Source organism: Crotalus tigris, unplaced genomic scaffold, assembly GCF_016545835.1.
Source record: "Crotalus tigris isolate CLP2741 ecotype Arizona unplaced genomic scaffold, ASM1654583v1 scf7180000018151.1857312, whole genome shotgun sequence".
NCBI classification, from domain to species: Eukaryota; Metazoa; Chordata; class Lepidosauria; order Squamata; family Viperidae; genus Crotalus; species Crotalus tigris.
This window is the reverse complement of record NW_024096849.1, coordinates 892,338-912,203: the sequence shown is the minus strand read 5'-3', so window position 1 is coordinate 912,203 and position 19,866 is coordinate 892,338. Positions and strand designations below refer to the sequence as shown.

General features: G+C 37.0%; 1 protein-coding gene across 12 annotated transcripts in view; it reads right to left on the bottom strand.

The window, feature by feature from the left end:
- The window catches only part of KMT2C (lysine methyltransferase 2C), a 172,242-nt gene that overhangs the window by 114,607 nt on the left and 37,769 nt on the right, over positions 1-19,866 (bottom strand). For 8 of the 12 annotated variants that reach the window (XM_039348377.1, XM_039348378.1, XM_039348376.1 and 5 more), the window contains exons 2-3: positions 10,833-10,921; positions 854-995 (exon numbers count right to left, since the gene is read on the bottom strand). In XM_039348377.1, coding sequence (XP_039204311.1) covers positions 854-995; positions 10,833-10,921 — 231 coding nt within the window. Of the gene's footprint in view, positions 1-853; positions 996-10,832; positions 10,922-19,866 lie in introns of those variants that run through there. The other 4 variants (XM_039348371.1, XM_039348374.1, XM_039348381.1 and 1 more) reach the window with 2 other exon arrangements.

Here is a 19,866-nt window from a genome sequence, read left to right as displayed (position 1 = left end):
AGCTGGACTGTAAAAGTTAGCACAGCCAGGATGAAACACTAAATTTAATCATGAATATAATTACATTTAAAAAATAGTATTAATTTAAAATTAAATACTTAAATACTGACATTAAGCACAATGTATTTAGCAGATTTTCTGTTAGATTAAAATTATAATTTGGCACAATTCTCTGAGAAGCCAACCTAAAGCTTGAGAAAAACCATATTGCCCTAGGACAGGAATTTTTCTTCCCTTGTCTATGTTTGCTAAAAACTGACAGCTTGGAAATTTAGTAACTCATTTTCACTGAATTTGTGAGTCAGTTTGTTCAAATGGTTAAGGCACCAGGCTAGAAACCAGGAGACTGAGTTCTAGTATTGCCTTAGATATGAAAGCCAGCTGGGGGACCTTGGACAGTCACTTTCTCTTAACCCAATCCTCCTCACAGGATTTTTATGAGGAAAACAGGAGGAGGTGGAAGAGTTTTATTTGGTATGTTCGCTGTCAAAGGTGAGATATAAATAAATAAATTTACTAAAATATTCTTGTGAAGCATAAAAATAAATCCAAACTGGTTCACAGCTATTTTCAGTGCTTTTTCTTTAAAAAGAAAGCAGAATAAATCTATTTTAAAATTTAGTTAATAAAGTGACTGATTCCTGATTTCTATTTCATCCGAACCACTATTATAACCGCTATTATTGATGTAGCGTTACAGAAAAGTTATAAACATGCATCTATTTCTCTTGGTTAGGAATGAATAGAATAAACACAATTAAACCACTTATAGACAAATCATCTAAAAAAAGTAGCAGGTGACAATTAAAAGTCTCAGCCATCCTCTCACTCATTCTGAAACTGCCTTGCTAACCTGCTTTTTGCTTCAACACCAACCGAATAATTGGTGTTGGCAGAGTCCACAGCGACTGAGCACTGGAGATCTGGTGTTAGCTTCTTGTCATTGTCCACTTCAGTTTGGGCATCCTCCTCTGTAAATTGTTCCCTGGTATCTGCTTAGCAAGGAGAGTGTAAGTTGATTATAGATTTCATTTTAAAGTGTTTAAACAAAACAAGCCATTCTGTTCTAAGCCACTTTTTCCATTTTCAAACCAAGAGCAGTTATACCACTTTCCTGGGTGGCTCCAACTGAAAGTCAAAACAATCTATAAAATAATATTAAAATTATAAAACTAAATAGATTAAAACATTAAAATGTTAACGAAGACCTGGCACTAAATCAAACTTTTACTTGTCCAATCTTCTCTAAACACTTGGGGGCGGGGGGGGGGGGAAATCAGATCTTCAATCTTTATGGAAGGCTAAGAGGATAGAGGTTTGCCAAACTTTAGGGGAGGGAGTGTGCCATAGAGTAGGGACTGCCATAGAAAGAGCAGGCTTCCCATCAGATGGTGATGTTGAGGGGAAGCAGCTAGGAGCAAGCCCATCCTATTTCATCTGGTCGGAAGAGTGGTCCTTAGGGAAAGATAGTCCCACAGATAACCAGGCCCTGTGCCATTTAGAGTTTTAAAGGTAATGATTGGCATGTTGAATTGCACCCAGAAAGAAGCTGAAAGACCCTGTTGCTCAAGCAACAAGGACCTTTCATGGGCAAACCTAGGGACCCCCCATTACTGTGCATGCTACTGCATTCTGGACCAGTTTAAATTTCTGGATAATCTTCAAGGATAGCCCCATGTAGAATGCATTGCAATAATCCAAACAGGAAATGACCAAGTCATGAGTGACCATGAGCACGGCCTCAAAATTTAATTATTACTGTTGCCTCTTGCAGGAATGTAAACAATGTGGTGGATGTAGATTTAGGCTGTACAATTGAACAAGCAGAGACTGATTTGTGACTGTCTTCACAGCAGCCCTACTAGTCATTGATAAATGCTATAGAAGGTGTGGGGAAGAACTACAGTATGGTAGTTGGAAGTTGCTTTCCAATTTCCGTAGAACTTCATTAGCTTTAACGCTTTCTAACTCTTGTCAGTCTCACTCCTTTCAATAGATCTGCTTCACTCTTACTGTAACATTTTTAGTAGGACACCAAAATTGTTATGGGGTAAAGGACATTTGGAAAGTCCACTTCTACCACACTAGGAGGAGAGTTAAATCTAAATCCATCACAGATTATGGAAATATAATATTAATAAATGTATTAAAAAAGGACCCGAGGTTAACTGACGTACAAAGCAAAGGGTAATGAAATGGCATGTCAATGTCCAAACTGAAATGTGAGAAATAAAATATAAAAATGCAAAAATAAAAAACACCTTAAAAGATATTGAGGGGGGAGGGAGGGAGGGAGAGGGGGAGGGAGAGGGAGAGAGAGAGAAAGAAAGAAAGAGAGAGAGAGAGAATATACTTATTTTTTAAAACTTTTTCAAAACAATTACTAGGTACTGTGAATTTATTGTGACATAAAATTAGAATTAATGAGTATCCCAAACAATCTTTAGAGCAAATGAACAGAATTAAGCATGAATTGTTATTTATCTACCCATCATAATCCAAAGAGAGTCAGAGGCTTACATAGATTGCTAAAAACAAAGTAAAACATTAACAGTATATAATAGCCATCATAATAATAATAAAAGAACATAACCTAAACATAAAACTATAAATAATTAAAAAAGAAATAAAGGTGGTTCCAGAAGACGCTTCTGGAACGCTTTTGAAATATTAAGGAGTGGGCTAGCTTAATCTCAGCTATTACAGAGCATTAGTCCTGCCCGGAAAACCAGCACCCTGTTGCTCCACCTGAAAATGTGAGATCAGTCACAGCTCTTTGTTTGATTTAATTGTTTGGCTGATATTGGTTGAAGGCTATAATAGGTTATAATACATTTTTTTTAAAAATGTGTCCCTCCTTAGCTCCAGATAAAAATCAAGGTACTATGAAATTAAGCTATGTACTTACATAAGAATAGCTGATCACAGTAGTCAAAACTAGAGAATTCTTAAAAATAATAGAAACAATATTCAGCTATAGTGAAAGAAAAATATTTCCTGTTAGAATTCTTAATGCGGCAGAATGATGGAGACTGATCAATTTTTTCCATTAATCTGGCTATTGTTTGTGGGATGGAGAGAGCTAAGTAACAGCCAGCATATGGAGGCTGATCCAATAGTATCTATGATAGGAATAGAAACAGTCTCGGATACAGCAACATTCTAGCCAATGTAACAGGAAGACCGAGACTGACATGTTCATACAAGCCATATTGGACCCCGAGCCATAGTATCGTGAAATATGCAACATAATACCGCTTGTTTAGTCTGCCTACTTTGTTTTTTGCCCAGCATAAAATGTAAAATTGATAATACAAAACTTATCCATAATTTTGTATTTATAACAGTGTTAATAAATTTTTATGTTTACCACAAAATACCTGTAAATTTGAATATAAAATTATAATTAAACACTATGTATGAGTCTAGAATGGAACATTTTTATTATAGCTTCATAATAGCTTTTATAAAATTCAGATGGAAAAACAAACATTTCTGATTAAATTAGGTAAGAATAAAGTAAAGCAATAAAATATAAGTACTACAAGTTTAAAAATTTAAATACTAAAGATTAAATCAATAAATTACAAGAGTACTTTGCAAAAGTATAAAATAATATTGTCAGTTATAAAATAACGTAATATAAAATAACCCTTACATAAAATTTTAGATAGAATTGCTAAATCACATCTTTTGTTCATGGTCAGACCGAATAATAATTCTCATATTTCACTGTCTGTTACCTAATGATACAAGCTCTGAAAAATGGTAACTATAAAGATTAATCTCACCATTATGATCTGAAAGAAATGAAATGCAAAATTTTTCTGGTCTACCAACGATACCAACAAACCTCTTTAGAAGTAGATTTAGATGTAGGTGATAAATGTCATTATAGAAACAGCAAAACATGCCCTACAGTTTCAATCGTAAGTAATTTTTTATTTATAACTATAACTGAACTTGGAATTACGGTCCTACGTTTTTGCAGTTGGTAAGCAGGTGACCATGTGATTGCACCTGATTTTATGATCTTTTTGCTAAGCAAACATGGCGGTCATTAAAGGATTCAATTTTACACAATGTTTTTTTTTTGGCCAGAACTCAGAGGTAAATACCAGAAAAGTCAAAAATCATAGTCATATGACCATAGGACATTGCAAACAGCAGTAAAGTTACCATGCATCCAAAATGTGATCAAGTGACTACAGGGCTGCAGCCACTGTAACTTCAAAATCAGGTTGCAAATAGATTTTGGAGTCTCCGCCCTAACTTCGGCCATTAAACGACCATTTGTTAAATTGAGGACTACCTGCATTCCTGAATGGCAGTGGGCAAGTCTAAAAATTATACGTTGTTATAAATGTTATAACACTAAAGGTAAAATCAATAGAATTAAGAGCTGCACATGAATACAGTTCAAATAATCTTGGCAGTAGCTATAACTCTAACTCTTGAAAAGGGTTTAATCATGTTAAAATAATTATTGTATTATTTAAGTTTTAAGATAGGGTCCCCAAACTTGGCAACTTATTCCCCATGGCTGGTGAATTTGGGGAGTTGAAGTCAACAAGTCTTAAAGTTGCCACATTTGGAGACCCCCACCTTAAAACATAAATAATACAATAATTATTAAGGTAGAAATATAAATATAACACATTTCTGCCTCAAGTAATACTATAAATTCCTGTTGTATTTTATATGTGGTTGCACAGAATTTTATTAGATTATAAATAATTGGAAAATCATTATCCAAAAGAAATAATTGGATATAATAATAATGATGATGATGATGATGATGATGATGGAAGGGAATAGGGAAATGACTGAATGGTGAATATCTATAAATGTCCTATTTATAATGAAGAAGATCACATCCCATAGCTTCCTCACTATTATTACTTCATGGATACAGGTGGCCAAAAAAGACTCCTCCTGTATTTTCCTTCTCGTGCAGCTGGCAAGCACATACAAAGATATAAGCCATTTTATATTTCGGCATTTGTAGCTGAATTAGATAGGGAGCAGATAGATCTGAAACTTTCATAAATAGGAAGATTTAACTAAGTCAGACCTTGGCAGGAGACTAGAAAATGGAAGACAATCCCAATACAGAGAATTTCTTTAAGACTTTTATCTCCATTCAGATTGGAAACTTTCCATAATTTAAGGGAGCTAATCCTGATTAGAGAAGAGATAACCTTAATCAAGAATATCAGTGTGAGTATCAGCGTGACTGGCTGGAGAATTCTGGGAGTAAAAGTCCACATATCTTAAAGTTGCTGGGAAATACTGATCTATACCCTAGGTTCCATCTATCTACTTCTCAGCTGCAGTATTTAAAAGGCAGGAGGCTGCAATGCTTAGAAATGTTGATCATCATTCCAAAGAGATAAAACAATCAGAAGAACCTAGCTCCATATAAATCTTGTGCCTTTGGTTAAGAAAAGTTTAAGACTGCAGGTATGTAGCAGTCACCTTTATTCTGAAAAAAAACAAAAAAACAAAACCCAAGTGGCAGCAGTTGTACACTAAGAACTCTGTGTCACATTTGTTAGATAAATTTTTCTGGAGCCAGACGTATGATAAACTACCTCCAGGTATTTAAACATGCTATTTCCATTGGTCCACTAGGAATATATCCTTAGTTCCCTGGGAAAAAAACGTTTATTTAGCAATTTATTTCCAGCAAAGATGATTTTCTTTGCTGTACTAATAAGAGACCCCTTATTATTAAAATGTTATTTTATCTAGATTAGAAAATACCTCCTTTCCATCTTATAAATATGAGAGTCTGTTTGGTGCACCAGACTAGAAGTCAGGAGATTGTGAGTTCTAATTCCACTTTAGCCATGAAGCCAGTTGGATGACTTTGGGTCAGTTTAAGGCAATGGTTAAACATTTCTAGAATCTTGCCAAGAAAATGCAGGGATTTGTGTCACCAGAAGTCAATGATGACTCAAAAGCACCAAAAAACAAAACAACACAAAAGTTGTAACTGTAATAAAGGCTGAGCTCCTCAAGATACCAAAACTCACATTCTCTTGAGTGACCAAGTGATCACCCAGATGCCACGCATGGAAAACTGTAATTTATGCAGTTTATGAGAGGCTAAAAAAAAAAATTGCTGATCAAAATTGAAAATAAATGCAGACGGTGAGGCAGCAGCTAGCCTTCCAGCAGTGCTTAGGGCAGGCAATGTATACAACATTTTGTCAATCATCCTAACTGGCTGCCTAACAAGAAGGAATTTAATCAGCAAGATCCTATTTCCTGCAGCCCTGTCTGGTAAAGGACATCTCCCCTGACCCTGCCAGCTCACTTGACTGATTTATCTTGATTTATCTCATCCAACTTCAGAACAGAATAAGTAACAAAACTTCAGAGCGGGCAAACAAGACAAGTTAGAAGGTACTGCAGTTGAGAGAGAATTGTCATAATGCAATAATATCTATCAGAGCCCATTAATAAACTCACTCGATTAGTTTCAGTTTGTTTTGCAAGGCCTAATAACTCAATGTAACAGTCTACCTAAGGGCCACCAAAGTATTGAATAACTAACACAAAGCTATCTCTGCCATGGAAGAGGCCTATTTCGTTCATAAATCACAGTTGATAAAAGACATTCATAGAAATCTAAGCTTCCTGGGCTTCCAGAACAATCCTGGCTCCTACAGCATACCTAAGTTATCAATCTGATTCTTGAACTAAGTCCCATCTAAAGCCATTGTTCATCACTTCACTGTGCAAATCACAAAAACTGGGCAGATGAACCATACACTAGCAACATTTCTGTCTTCTTTGGATTAGGTTCTAGCTCATTCTATTTATCACAAATCCCATTCAGAAATTCAAAATGTTCAAGGGTTCCAACATGCATTAAAGAAACTGGGGTATCTCCAATTTCTAATTATTCTGTTCCCCATTTCTGGGTAAATTTCATACAGTTTCACATATATGCTAAACAATATGGAAGTTAAAACAGAACTGTTTTGAACACATCTTAATTGCTACAGAGCAGAACAATAATCCCAAAGCATCACTTTTGGGAAACAACCATCCAAGAGCAAAAACACAGAAATTTATTATAATATACCTCCAAAACCAAATTACACAATCAATCCATGGTTAATATTACAAAGGCTACTAAGAGAACTACAAACAGGATTTTATTTCTTACCCTCCATTACTTTGTAAAATTCATCTTTTTTCCCAATCAAAATAAATCTAAAAATAAGTTTAACTCAACCGTCCTTTGAGCTTTGTTAGTAACAATCTATAAATTATGGACAGACTGAATGTTGTTTGATACTGGTCTATAACTGATAATGGTCAGCTTTTATCAAAAGCAACCCAATCACTATTTCAAAAGAGAGGAAAAAAAATGAGAAGAAACTGGCATCACATACAGTAGCTATTCTTCTAGATGTAATAGATGGTTAATAATAATAATGATAAAGTTGGAAGGGACCTTGGAAATCATCTAGTCCAACCTCCTGCTCAGGCAGGAAACCCTATACCATTTCGGACAAATGGCTGTCCAGTCTCTTCTTAAAAACTTCCAGTGTTGAGCATTCACCGCTTCTGGAGGCAGGTTGTTCCATTGGTTAATTGTTCTAGCTGTCAGGAAATTTCTCTTTAGTTCTAGGTTGCTTCTCTCCTTGATCAGTTTCCATCCGTTGCTTCTTGTCCTGCCTTCAGGCACCTTGGAAAATAGCTTGACTCCCTCTTCTTTGTGGAAGCCCCTGAGATATTGGAACACTGCTATCATGTCCCCCCTCATCCTTCTCTTTGTTAAACTAGACATACCCAATTCCAGCAGCCTTTCCTTATATGTTTTAGCCTCCAGTCCCCTAATCATCATTGTTGCTCTTCTCTGTACTCTTTCTAGAATCTCAACATCTTTTTTACATCGTGGTGACCAAAACTGGACGCAGTATTCCAAGTGTGGCCTTACCAAGGCATTGCAAAGTGGTATTAATACTTCATGTGATCTTGATTCTATCCCTCTGTTAATGCAGCCTAGCACTGTGTTGGCTTTTTTGGCAGCTGCAGCACACTGCTGGCTCATATTTAAGTGATTGTCCACTAGGATTCCGAGATCCCTCTCACAGTTACTACTATTGAGCAAGGTACCCCCTATACTATGCCTGTACATTTCGTTTTTCTTGCCTAAATGTAGAACCTTACTTTTTTCACCATTGAATTTCATTTTGTTAGATAGAGCCCAGTGTTCAAATCTGTCCAGATCCTCCTGTATCCTAAGCCTGTCTTCTGGAGTGTTGGCTATTCCTGCCAGCTTGGTGTCATCTGCAAATTTGATGAGTTCCCCATCTATTCTCTCGTCCAGATCATTGATGAAGATGTTGAAGAGCACTGGGCCCAGAACAGAGCCCTGGGGCAGCCCACTATACACTTCCCTCCATGTAGATGCGGTTCCATTGAGGACCACATGCTGAGTACAGCCGGTCAGCCAGCTATGGATCCATCTGGAGGTGATAGATCAAACCTGCATTTTTCTATCTTATCGAGTAGTAGGTTGTGATCTATTTTATCAAATGCCTTACTGAAGCCCAAGTAAATTATATCAACAGCATTCCTCTGGTTCACTAATTTTGTCACTTGGTCAAAGAATGCAATAAGATTTTTCTGGCATGATCTGTTTTTGACAAACCCGTGTTGGCTTTTAGTAATGACTTTGTTGCTTGTAGGTGTTTGCTGATTCGTTGTTTGATTATCTTTTCCAGAATCTTCCCAGGTATTGAGGTCAGGCTGATAGGTCTGTAATTTCCTGGGTCCTTTTTTTTTTTTTTTCATTTTTTGAAGATGGGAACTACATCAGCTCTTTTCCAGTCCTCTGGTAGTTCCCCAGTGCTCCAGGATCTTTGAAAAATATAGTTCAGTGGTTCTGAGATCACATCTGCCAGTTCCTTGAGAACCTTGGGGTGTAATCCATCTGGTCCTGGTGATTTGAACTTGTCTAGGCTGGACAGCTGTTCACTTACCATTTTCTTGCCTATCTTAACTTGTATTTCTATTTTGTTTTTTATAATTAACACCGTCCAAGGAAACTATTCCATAACCAAAAGGCCATTATGGAAGCATATTAAAGTGAAGTCCAGGCCATATCAGAAATAAGTAAATGTTTAAAGGCACATCATAAACAAAGCATGCAGGCATTACTTGTTTGAGATCAAGCGGATAGATGATAACTCTCACACAAAGGCAGGGTTCACCCAATACAAATGAGTATTTTTGTATAACATTCAATACAGGTAGCCCTTGACTTAAGACAGGTCGCTTAGCAAACCATTCAAAGTTACATCAGATTCCCCAAAAACTACTTGCAACCCAGTTTCAAAGTTACAATGACTACAGTAACCCCACAGTCATTTGCTCTTACAATCCTGCTGGGTCCCTACAGCCACTTATCCACCCATTGGAGATCAGGCAGCTGTAGCAGGCATGAATCAGCTGGCGCTGGCAAGCTCTGTTTCCTTCTTACCCAGCAAGGAAGGTGAGGTCAAGGCAGCCAGAGCTTCCAAATTCCAACTGGTCTGATCTTCCCTTGCCTGCCGGATGGGAAGAAAGCTGAACGATTGTCAAGAAGTGGAGTATAGGGTGCCTCAAGTGGTTGGGGTGGTCTGGGCAGGCATTCCTGGGCCTATGTAGGCCTCTCAGAGCCTCCCCTACATCCAGGGCACCATACGCTCTTTGAAGGATTCCCTTATTTATTTAATGTTGGCATCAGAGAAAGCAAGGAGTGGGGTTGGTAAGTGAGGCTGTTTTGCTTAACAACTGTTGTGACATGTGACCATAATGGGTAGGCACCATTAGGGTCATATCTGTACTCCAGGGGTGTCAAACTGCCGGCCCCTGGGCCGGATGCATCATAGTGAAACCGCGCCCACTCCATTGCTGGCAATGGCAAAAAAAAAGTCGTGATACGTCGTGACACGTCACGTGACATTGCAAGTTGGACACCCCTGCTGTACTCAAATAAATGATGTATGGTTTGACATCATGTCCTGATTCATACAACTAAAAGAGTCACAAATGCATGACACAACACAAGAGAACAATCCCATCAGGACAGGATTCAGGAGTCCATCTGCATCTGAAAGAGAAAGTTCATTCTTTTGAAGACATCAAAGTTCACATTCTGGACAGAAAAGACCACTGGTTTGAAAGAGAAGTCGAAGAGGCCATTTATGTCAAAATTGAATAGCTTCCCTCAACAGAGGGGGAAAATACGACACCATCTGTCAGCAATCCCAAAAAGGGTCCATACCGGTTTACACTCAGATTCAGACAACTCTGAAGTTACAAATAACCCTCAAGTGGCCTCAACGACTCTCAAAGTGCTAACAACCGAATGACTGCAAAGAATATAAATCCTTTCATTCCTCACCTGTCGGTTAGAACTGAAGAAGCTTCTTGGATGAGAAGCAAAAGGTTTTCAAAAGGAAAAAAACAAGGAGGTCCAGTAGTCTTTTGGAAAAAGCACCTTTGGAATAGAATTGCTAGGTTCACACACAGAACACTGAACCCAAGTTGCCTAACAGGATTGGCAGCCCTTACAAGGACTCCCAATTCCAACTGGGATTCGATACCAAAATGGTACTTCAAAGTGCAGCTACCCTACTGTCTCATGGCTGCTTTCAGAGTGGCTGACAGATGTAATGTTCCTGGCCTAGCAACTCTAAAGTTCTCTTTTGTGCCTAAAACTAAAATGCTATAACCCTGCTATCATTTTAGCCTATTCCAATGTGTAAATTCAATTTAGACAGTTGCTAAATCTGTCTGTATCAGTCCTAGTCTATTTGCCTTACCAATTTCCACAGTGTTTTCCGTTTCTGTTGTCTCCAATCCATCCATGCTGTCTTCATCCTCCACCGTAGGTTTTCCTCTATTTCGAGGCCTATAAGAGGAAAGAAAAACACAATTTATAATATTAGAAAAAAAAAGCACAAAATTACCCGGGAAATTGTTTTGCTCATTATAGTAATAAATTTTCTTAAACATAAAAAATTAAATCTTACCAAGACTAATGGGAGAAATGTACAATACAGAGAAATGTTGAGGTATACCTTTTTGTATTTGCTCCTAATGTAACATCAGAAGCAAATAAACTATTAGTCATCCTTGACATACGACCATAACGGAGCCCAAAATGTCTGTTGCAAAGTGAGACAGTTAAGTGACTTTTGCCCCATTTTATGACCTTTCATGCCGCCGTTAAGTGAATCACTACAGTCATTCAGTTAGTAAACACGGTCGTTAAATGAATCTGGCTTCCCCATTGACTTTGCTTGTCAGAAGGTTGCAAAAGGGGATCACATGACCCAGGGACACTGTGACCGTCATAAATATGAGCCAGTTGCCAAGCGTCTGAATTTTTATCACCTGACCAGTGAAAACTGGTCATGTCACTTTTTTCAGTGCCGTTATAGCTATGAATGGTCACTAAATGAACTGTTGTAAATTGAGGATTACCTGTACTTTAATAAAAGAATCTGGTTCCTAAAGGGGATCCCCTCCTTTAAATAGTAATAAGCAAATCTTTTTAACAGATCTCTCCATTTTAAATAACGTTGTGATCTAAACTAAGTATTTATCTTTGGATCTTGGCCATATTTTAAACTTCAAAATAAGACTGCAATAATTTTATTTGATGAATAAAATATAAAATCTTTGGGTCAATTATTAACAATACCAAGTAATCCAGCAATAGCGCAACACCCAGTCACTTCTCAGAGATTTGCAGCTACTATATATAAATTTGATTAATAAATAAAAGTAGAATCTGTAGAATTTATTTTGATACAAACATAAGATAGCACTTTGTGCATATGCAGCATATTTACTTTTATTTATAGATTATAAACATGAAAAGATTAAAAAGATTATAAATTTGAAAAGCTTTCAACTGATAAAAGTAGGTCTAAAATCTGTAACTTTGCAAAATTACTGGAGACTGTAGGAAAAGTGGTGGGGTAAACATCAAAATCAAAAGGGCAAAAACAGAAAAGACACACAAATATACTTTCCATTATTTAGATTAATTCAACAATTATCTGATATTTTCACTGGTATATTAATTTTATAATAATTCTGCAGATAAAATATTGATGTCAATTATTTGTGACAGTAATAGAATGAAAATGATCATTACAATGCTTGGTATTTGATGTGCCTTCATCTGTAGCTGATTTTCATTTTTATTTTTAAGCAATATACACTCATGAAGCGGGTATGATGATGAAAGTAAGTTCCTTTAACATAAAGTATTTAACAATCAACCTTTTAAAAATAATCTCTGAGAGGTCTAGTAAACATGACAAAAAATCTTTTGGTGGATGTGTCATCTTAATATAAAAATCCATATGCTCATTTCCCATTATGGTTCCTTTCTTTTCTTTTTAAATTTCACGATTTTGTCTTTATAAATTACTTTATATCATGTTAGTGGAGTGCAGTAGCTCACATTGCTGGGATGCTGGGGTGAAAATTGGCAGGCTTGCTATGTGGGGGGGGGGGTAAACTCCCATCACTTGTTCCAACTCCTGCTGAAGCAGCAGTTCGATAGCAGGCGACCGCAAGTAGATAGATAGGTACCACTTTGGTGGGTAGCTTAATGGGGACATGAAAGGAATCCCCAACTAGGTGCCCCTCGGGCAATAATAATGTCACCAGCTAATTCTTTCAATCTGGAAGCACTTTGGTGCTCCCAATACGACTGTAGAATCATGCACTGTATGGGAACATACTCTAAAGCACGGGTGTCAAACTTGCAATGTCATGTGATGTGTCACGACATATCTTGACTTTTTTCCATTGCCGGCAATGGGATGGGTGCGGTTTTGGCATGACACATCCAGCCCGTGGGCTGGCAGTTTGACACCCCTGCTCTAGAGGATAGACATGAAAAAAACTTAATTTGAATTTAATTTGCTTTTAATTTCAACTAAAGTTTATTTAATTTTATCTCTCTAGGAAAATATTTAATGATTTTTCCCTTCTATTGCGTTTAAAATTACAAATGGATAGCATTTTTGGATTTCTCAGTTGTCTATAGGCTTTTAGATTTGGAAAATTATTCTATTAAAATGACTATTTGTTTTCAGTCTAAGAATCCATAATATTAAATCTATATGACATGTAAATGCTATTGGGGGAAAATAATACAAATATTTAAGGCTTATGCAGTACATTATATGAAAATTGTACAGTGGTATACTGCATATTAAAATATGTTTCTTAATGCTTCTATCAATTTATCTAGAACAAAATTAAACTATCATGGTCTATTTACACATGCTTTATGGTTGATGTGACCTTTTATATATATTTTTTCTCCTCTATCTTGCTAGTTTTGATCAGGGGAAAAATTTTTATTACATAGTCTGCAGTTAACAGTTGTATGTATTTGAAAAAAACCTTATGTAGCACTCTTATAAAAGAGCCTTTCACTTGAGGCCTTTGAAGTAAATTCCTTTGTGTTCAGTACAATTTATTAAGGTAGGTGTGATGCTTGTAACCCTTCATGCTCTAAACACAGGATCCAATGTAAATACATTTTTCTTGTTTTAAGCAGTAGAGAAATCTGTGCAACACCAATAGATAGTTCCAGAGTTACAAGATTTTTGCAATCATGAAAGATAATAAAATCATGAGAGAATATTAGATCATTATTGCTGTGAACATTATTCAAATCCAGGAAAATATTGCTATTTTAAGAATCAAATCAATAGATTCAACTTAATTCTTCCGGTAAACTTAATAATCAATCTTGATTCAGAGAAAAGTGAAAATTATATTCATATGAGAAGGAAGAAAGAAGATATATTCCAAAAGTTACAATCATATCCTGTACCTTGGGGATAATATGTCAAGATACATAACTGAAAATATTCAGTCAAAATTATGAAGACCACACTGATGTGTCTCCTATTTTTCTATTTCCTCATTGTAAAAATTTACACCATGGTAGTAATTGGCAGGGACAAAATTATATAGCAATTAGGGCATGACAGCAAAAGCAAACAAGTACTGAAGGTAACAAGCAGGTAATTATCACAGCAGCTTGAAAGGGGCATAATCAAATCAAGTGACATCATTCCACCTACATAATAAATGTGAAGTCCCTTTATGTCCAATGCAACTTTTACACATAGCTGGTAGTGGAACCAGTCTACTTTCCATGTATAACTCCTTTGACATATCCTTGTGTTAAGCTCAGAGAACTTTTCTGATATCAATGTTTCAAATATAAAATAATAGATTTAATAGAAATACAGGTTTACAGATTGATATTTATTATTTGCATTAAATATTAAAATACTGTATTTCTATATTTTTATCACATTAAAAGGTAACTACAAGGATTTTAAGGTACCGTATATTCCGGCGTATAGGGCGACCCGGCGTATAAGACGACCCCCGAGGTCGCAAGACGATCACGCCAAGTCGCAAGATGATCGATGCCGAGTCGCATATAAGATGACTTTCTAGGCATGCGACTTGGCATCGATTGTCTTATACGCCGGAAATAACGTTATTTCCGGCGTATAAGACGACTTTCTAGGCATGCGACTCGGCGTCGATCATCTTATACGCCGGAAATAACGTTATTTCCGGCGCATAAGATGATCGACGCCGAGTCGCATGCCTAGAAAGTCGTCTTATACGCCAGAAACTACCTTATTTCCGGCGTATAAGACGACTCGGCGTATAAGACGACCCCCGAGTTCGGAGGCTGTTTCATCGCTCTCAAAAGTCGTCTTATACGCCGGAATATACGGTAGCTACTGATCATATTTTAATACTACATCCACTTCTTTTAATAGGCAGTGCATGAAAACAGTTCAATTGACTTTTTCCTCATTTTAATGTCTAAGAATACATTTATATCTAATGAAAATTGTTCCAACTTCTCTGAAGAGTTGTTATATTGTGGTGTATAGCTTATTCACAAAGGATTTTTCAAAACCCCTGTGAGATATAATTATACAGTCCTTTTACAATTTTAAGCACAAGACGTTCCTACAATACCTATACTGTATCCTGTTTCCATTATAGAATAAAGTCCTTATTCCCAAGTACTGCTGTTGGCCAATTTTTGCTAAATACCATGTTTCCCCAAAAGTAAGACCTACCCCAAAAATAAGCCCTAGCTTGATTTTTGGGAGGTGGGCCTAATATAAGCCCCACCCCAAAAATAAGCCCTAGTTTGGGGGCAAGGTACATACCTAAAAATAAAGCTAGGGTGTGGGGAGCTGCCCTATGTGCCGCAACCACTTACCTTGCAGCCAGATCTCCCCTCGCTGGTCCACTTCTTCTCAGGCATCCACAGGCCTGCATTCTGCAGTCAGGCCTTTATGGAAGGCCACTGCAGCTGAGAACCGAGCTATGGATTGAATCCATTGCTTGGTTCTTGGCTGCAGGCCTGAGCTCCATTCTGTGAAATGCAGGCCTGAGCTCCATTCTGAACTGCAGAATGAAGCTTCTCCTTCGGCCGCAGAAAAAATGTCCGTCTGGGCAGGACTATCGGTGCTGGAGGTGAGTGAAAAAGCTACCCACCAAAAATAAGATCTGGTGCCTCTTTTGGAGGCCAAAAAAATAAAAAAAAAAGACCCCGGTCTTATTTCCGGGGAAACACGGTATGTCGAAACTGCAGTAAACAGTAGACAATCTAAAGAAATTCTTTTTTAAGCAAAATGCTAGCTTCAGCTCAAAAGTTTCTTGTTAAGATAGCTGAAAGAAGTTTTTTTATTTCTTTTTCCTAGGTACTTGGAGCAAGTCACAACTTACAATGTTGCTTAGTCACAAAGAGAACCAATAAGTCCTATTTTAATCTTGGGCTTTGAACACCAGCCTAAGCAATTTATTCGAAATACGAGCAAGCTACTTGAAAACTCTCATCTGCAGTGTGGGTGCATATTCTGCCTTCAGACCTGATACATCCATCCTTTCAGTTTAATAGTTCTGATATTCTTTCACCTCAGACTCCCATTTTTCCCACATGTTCTGGAAAAAAGTCATCTAATCCCTTGAAAGTGGGGATATATTATTAGTTTTATTTTGTTCTGTTCTGTCAAAGACATATTTATGGAAGATTCTAAGCAAGACTTGAAGCTCTTCTAAATTATTGGTTTAACATTTTAAAAAATACATTTTACAGATACTGTATTTAACTACACAGTGACCCAAAATATATCTCCAGTCAACCATAAAGGATTTGGAATGGAATATACAGTAGCGATTATGTGCCGTTATATTTGAATATTCATCAAATCTATGGAAGGACACCAAACGTGCAGCATATGTAGCAAAACCTAAAAATATTTTGAACTAGAAAAGTTCTGTAAGGAAAAGTGGGGGGGGGGAGATCCAAAAGTAATTCTATATTATAGGAAACATTTGGATGGTATTATTTCTGCTCCTTGAGGTTACTGTAAAAGGTACTTGACTGACAAGGTGTCCAAACATTTGCACACATTGCGGGTTATTTTGAAACTGTATACAACTATACATACCTAGTAACCAAATATTCAAATTATCAGAATTTTTTTTAACTTTGTATCATTTCAAGATAATTTCAACTTCTTTTCATTCAGGATTCCACTGAAACATACAATTTAAGGACACCTACATTTTTATTTATAAATTCAATATAATAAAGTCTATGATTTCTAAATCCTCCATGGATAGTAGTAGTTACCTATTTGGTTGACAACACTTGGATACAGTATTCAGTTGGCATATTTATAAATCATTCAATTAACTCTGTTTCCCTTTTTTTTTTCCACTATAGATTTTAAAATGAGAATTCTACCTTCCTGGAAACATAATTACTGAGAGCTAATTCACACAGTCTTGAAAGCCAGTACACATTAGAGTGAAAAGGTTACCCCTTAAAAACTAATTTTCAATTTTTTTTAAAATACAAGCTATGATTTTAAGGTATCATGACAAAGCTGATGAAAACTACTACAGTGGAAGTTAACTTATTATTCCTTTTAGTATGGTTTGGGTTCAACTATTTTTTTAATAATATTTATCATTCTTAAAATAACAACTGAAAAAAGCAAATGAAATAAAACACATATATACATACATAAAAAATACATAATGTTCTCTAAACAAGTCAAAAAACAGAAAAATAAAAGAAATATAAAGTATAATATGTTATGGTGAACAGCTGCAAACCCATATATAATTATCTAATGAAAACCTATGCAAATATATCCTAATAATCAAATCTATTATATTCTGTGTAAATGAATCCTTTATTTCATTGTAATTATCCATACAAAGTTTACCTCTATAAGCAATCCACCCATGAACAGCATGTGTAACCAACTCTTCAATCTATTGAGTAAATGGGGCCACACATTTATCTTTGCAGTCAGTCTTTCAGCTATAGTAAGGGCATAGAGAATCTATGTCTGGTATGGATTCAATGACAACAAATTTTGAGTTAACTGTGGGTTAAACAAACAAAGAAGGATAATAACTGTTTTGGTAAACATAAATAGAACTAGATAATGCTGTAAACTCTAATGCTGATTTATACTATGTAACAGTCTTCATTACAATTATTTACATAAACTAAAAAAACCTGCATCACAAAGAATTAATGAATTTATTATTACATAAAATTGTGTAGTCTGAAAACCATTAAAGTTTTGGAGTCTTTCAAAGTTATACTTCATTGACTATTTAATATACAAATTGTAACATGTTAAATTATTGTAAAATAGGGTTCCTCCAAATGAAGATTATGTGCCAGATTAAAATTATCTTTGGACCTCTCTGAAAAAACCTGAGAGTAGGTCCATTCAAATTCTGGAGTGCCCCAGGGCTCTGTTCTGGGCCCAGTGCTCTTCAACATCTTCATCAACGATTTGGACGAGGGGATAGATGGGGAACTCATCAAATTTGCAGAGACACAAAGCTGGCAAGAATAGCCAACACTCCAGAAGACAGGCTTAAGATACAGGAGGATCTGGACAGACTTGAACACTGGGCACTATCCAACAAAATGAAATTCAATGGCGAAAAAAGTAAGGTTCTACATTTAGGCAAGAAAAACCAAATGTATAGGTATAGTATAGGTGCCACCTTGCTCAATAGTAGTAACTGTGAGAGGGATCTTGGAGTCCTAGTGGACAATCACTTAAATATGAGCCAGCAGTGTGCTGCAGCTGCCAAAAAAGCCAAAACAGTGCTAGGCTGCATTAACAGAGGGATAGAATCAAGATCACGTGAAATGTTAATTTGTTGTTGTTAATTGCGAAGTCGTGTCCGACCCATCGCGACCTCATGGACAACATTCCTCCAGGTCTTCCTGTCCTCTACCATCTTCTGGAGTCCATTTAAATTCACACCTACTGCTTCAGTGACTCCATCCAGCCATCTCATTCTCTGTCGTCCCCTTCTTCTATTGCCCTCAATCTTTCCCAGCATTAGGCTCTTCTCCAGTGAATCCTTCCTTCTCATTAGGTGGCCAAAGTACTTGAGTTTCAACTTCAGGATCTGGCCTTCTAAAGAGCAGTCGGGGTTGATCTCTTCTAGGACTGACCGGTTTGAACGCCTTGCAGTCCAAGGGACTCGCAGGAGTCTTCTCCAGCACCATAGTTCAAAGGCCTCAATTCTTTTGCGCTCAGCCTTTCTTATGGTCCAACTTTCACAGCCATACATTGCAACTGGGAAAACCATGGCCTGGACTATACGCACTTTTGTTGGCAGGGTGATGTCTCTGCTTTTTAGTATACTGTCTAGATTTGCCATAGCTTTCCTCCCCAGGAGCAAGCGTCTTTTAATTTCTTGGCTGCAGTCCCCATCTGAGGTGATCTTGGAGCCCAGAAAAATAAAATCTGTCACTACCTCCATTTCTTCCCCATCTATTTGCCAGGAATTGAGAGGGCCGGATGCCATGATTTTGGTTTTCTTAATGTTGAGTTTCAAGCCAACTTTTGCACTCTCCTTCTTCACCCGCATCAAGAGGCTCTTTAGTTCCTCTTCACTTTCTGCCATTAGAGTGGTATCATCTGCATATCTTAGGTTGTTGATATTTCTCCCGGCAATCTTAATTCCAACTTTTGATTCATCTAGCCCTGCCTTTCTCATGATGTGCTCTGCATATAAGTTAAATAGGCAGGGCGACAGTATACAGCCTTGCCGGACTCCTTTTCCAATTTTGAACCAATCAGTGGTTCCGTGTCCAGTTCTCACTGTTGCTTCTTGACCCGCATATAGGTTTCTCAAGAGACAAATGAGATGGTCTGGTACTCCCATCTCTTTAAGAACTTGCCACAATTTGTTGTGATCCACACAATCAAAAGCTTTTGCATAGTCAATGAAGCAGAAGTAGATGTTTTTCTGGAACTCCCTAGCTTTCTCCATGATCCAGCGTATGTTGGCAATTTGATCTCTAGTTCCTCTGCCTCTTCAAAATCCTGCCTGTACTTCTGGTAGTTCTCGATCCACATACTGCTGGAGTCTAGCTTGTAGGATTTTAAGCATAACTTTACTAGCATGTGAAATGAGTGCAATGGTGCGATAGTTTGAACATTCTTTGGCATTGCCTTTCTTTGGAATTGGAATGTAAACTGACCTTTTCCAATCCTGTGGCCACTGTTGAGTTTTCCAAATTTGCTGGCAAATTGAGTGTAGCACTTTTACTGCATCGTCTTTTAAGATTTTGAATAGCTCAGCTGGAATACTGTCACCTCCACTAGCTTTGTTGTTGCTCAGATTTTCTAAGGCCCATTTCACTTCACATTCTAGGATGTCTGGTTCGAGGTCAGTGACCATCTCATTGTGGTTATCTGGGATGTTAAGCTCATTCTTGTATAGTTC